At 40.6% G+C, this 1,477-nt stretch overlaps 1 protein-coding gene across 2 annotated transcripts in view; it reads right to left on the reverse strand.

The window, feature by feature from the left end:
• Nucleotides 1-6: 6 nt before the first annotated feature.
• LOC118422428 (hemicentin-2-like) overlaps nt 7-1,477 on the reverse strand; it is a 17,973-nt gene continuing 16,502 nt past the window's right edge. For both annotated transcript variants that reach the window (XM_035829993.1, XM_035829994.1), the window contains exons 10-11: nt 723-838; nt 7-457 (exon numbers count right to left, since the gene is read on the reverse strand). In XM_035829993.1, coding sequence (XP_035685886.1) covers nt 320-457; nt 723-838 — 254 coding nt within the window. In that variant the 3' untranslated portion in view covers nt 7-319. The remainder of the gene's footprint in view (nt 458-722; nt 839-1,477) is intronic.

A 1,477-nucleotide genomic window follows, 5' to 3' on the forward strand; every position in this document is an offset into this window, starting at 1 on the left:
TTTTTGGGTATAAGGCGGTATATACGCTCCTTGTATCTTGAATATTTAGTCATTCAAAGCCTGCAGAATGTTATATAAATCCTGTCGGAGTCCTTGACACTACCATGCCTGAAAGGCACAGTTTATTTCATTTGATGGTAACTTTTGTGAAGCTGCGAAACGTCCACAGTTTCAGACGATTTTTTCTCTCCGGGAATGCCTCTTCCGTAATATCATTACCGATGCAGCTTGATCCAAGCTTGATCATTTGAAAAGTGATTTCTTATTTGGTCCAGGCTATTGTTAACAGAGGTTTACTCGTCTCCATGATTCACGGAGACTAGAAATCCCGTCTGTCTGGAATATCCATACTGCCTTCCCCAACAAAGACGTCTCCATATGGTTGAAGATCCTTTGTCTTGGACACAACTTCCCAGCGTTGCACCTGATAGTCTCTCTCGACCCTTCCAACGTGGTCCTACCGGAACAAAATCGTTAAAAGCTTAGGGTCAGTCTAGGCTTGAAGACAAGTGCTGTCTGCAGTACAAGCAATGTTTGTCAATGAAGAGAATAGTAATCTGCAATCAGATCTGTCGGTGGCAAGACAGTTTCAATGACTGTGGGCCTTCTGCAAAATACTAACAGGTGTTAGCCCGTGAATGCTGTATAGCCAGTGATAGATATACTTAGACATTGTAGAACAGGAGGATCGGAAATCTACAGGAGATGAAAATATTACTCACGTTTCTATGGTGGTATTTTTTGTGTCTGTGTCTGTGCGGTGATGGATGTTTGCATTCAGCCTGCTTCCGTCTGTCCGCTGTGGAATACTCTGGGGCACGTACATGTGCACCAAGACCTGAACACAAACATCAACATCCTTTTAACATGCAAAACAATGGGTCAGTACCTTCTCTTATTCAAGTAAAATGTGCATGAAGTATTGCCACTTAAATGACCTGCGAGTGCAACTTCATATGTCTACCACATTTGTTTACGCCATGCTTAGATTATAACAGACAGCCACACACTCTGTAGGCAAAGGTAATTCAAGTAATAAAAAATATACAGATGGTAATATGATAAATGTACATGTGTATCTAGCGTTTTGATAGGACGTAAATATGCATAACTTGTAGATGAGATTGCCATAGATTTGGTTTTTTGTCACCAGTACATAAGACATTTATTTTCAAACTTTTCTAAGAGAGATACACAATGACAACAAAGGTGGATCCGCTAAAAACAAATTGAGGTCTTACAGACTGTTCAAGTCCACTTATAATGTGGAACAATACCTGGATATTGACAATATTCGGCACAGGACGGCCGTCACAAAACTACGAGTCAGTTGCCACAAATTACACATCGAATCCGGAAGACATAACCGCACTCCTCTAGAACAACGAATATGTAGATACTGCAGTCTAGATAAGTTAGAAGACGAACATCATTTTGTAGTAGAATGTAGTTTGTACAAGAAAGAGAGAGCTGACTC

Source organism: Branchiostoma floridae, chromosome 9 (assembly GCF_000003815.2).
Source record: "Branchiostoma floridae strain S238N-H82 chromosome 9, Bfl_VNyyK, whole genome shotgun sequence".
NCBI lineage: Eukaryota > Metazoa > Chordata > Leptocardii > Amphioxiformes > Branchiostomatidae > Branchiostoma > Branchiostoma floridae.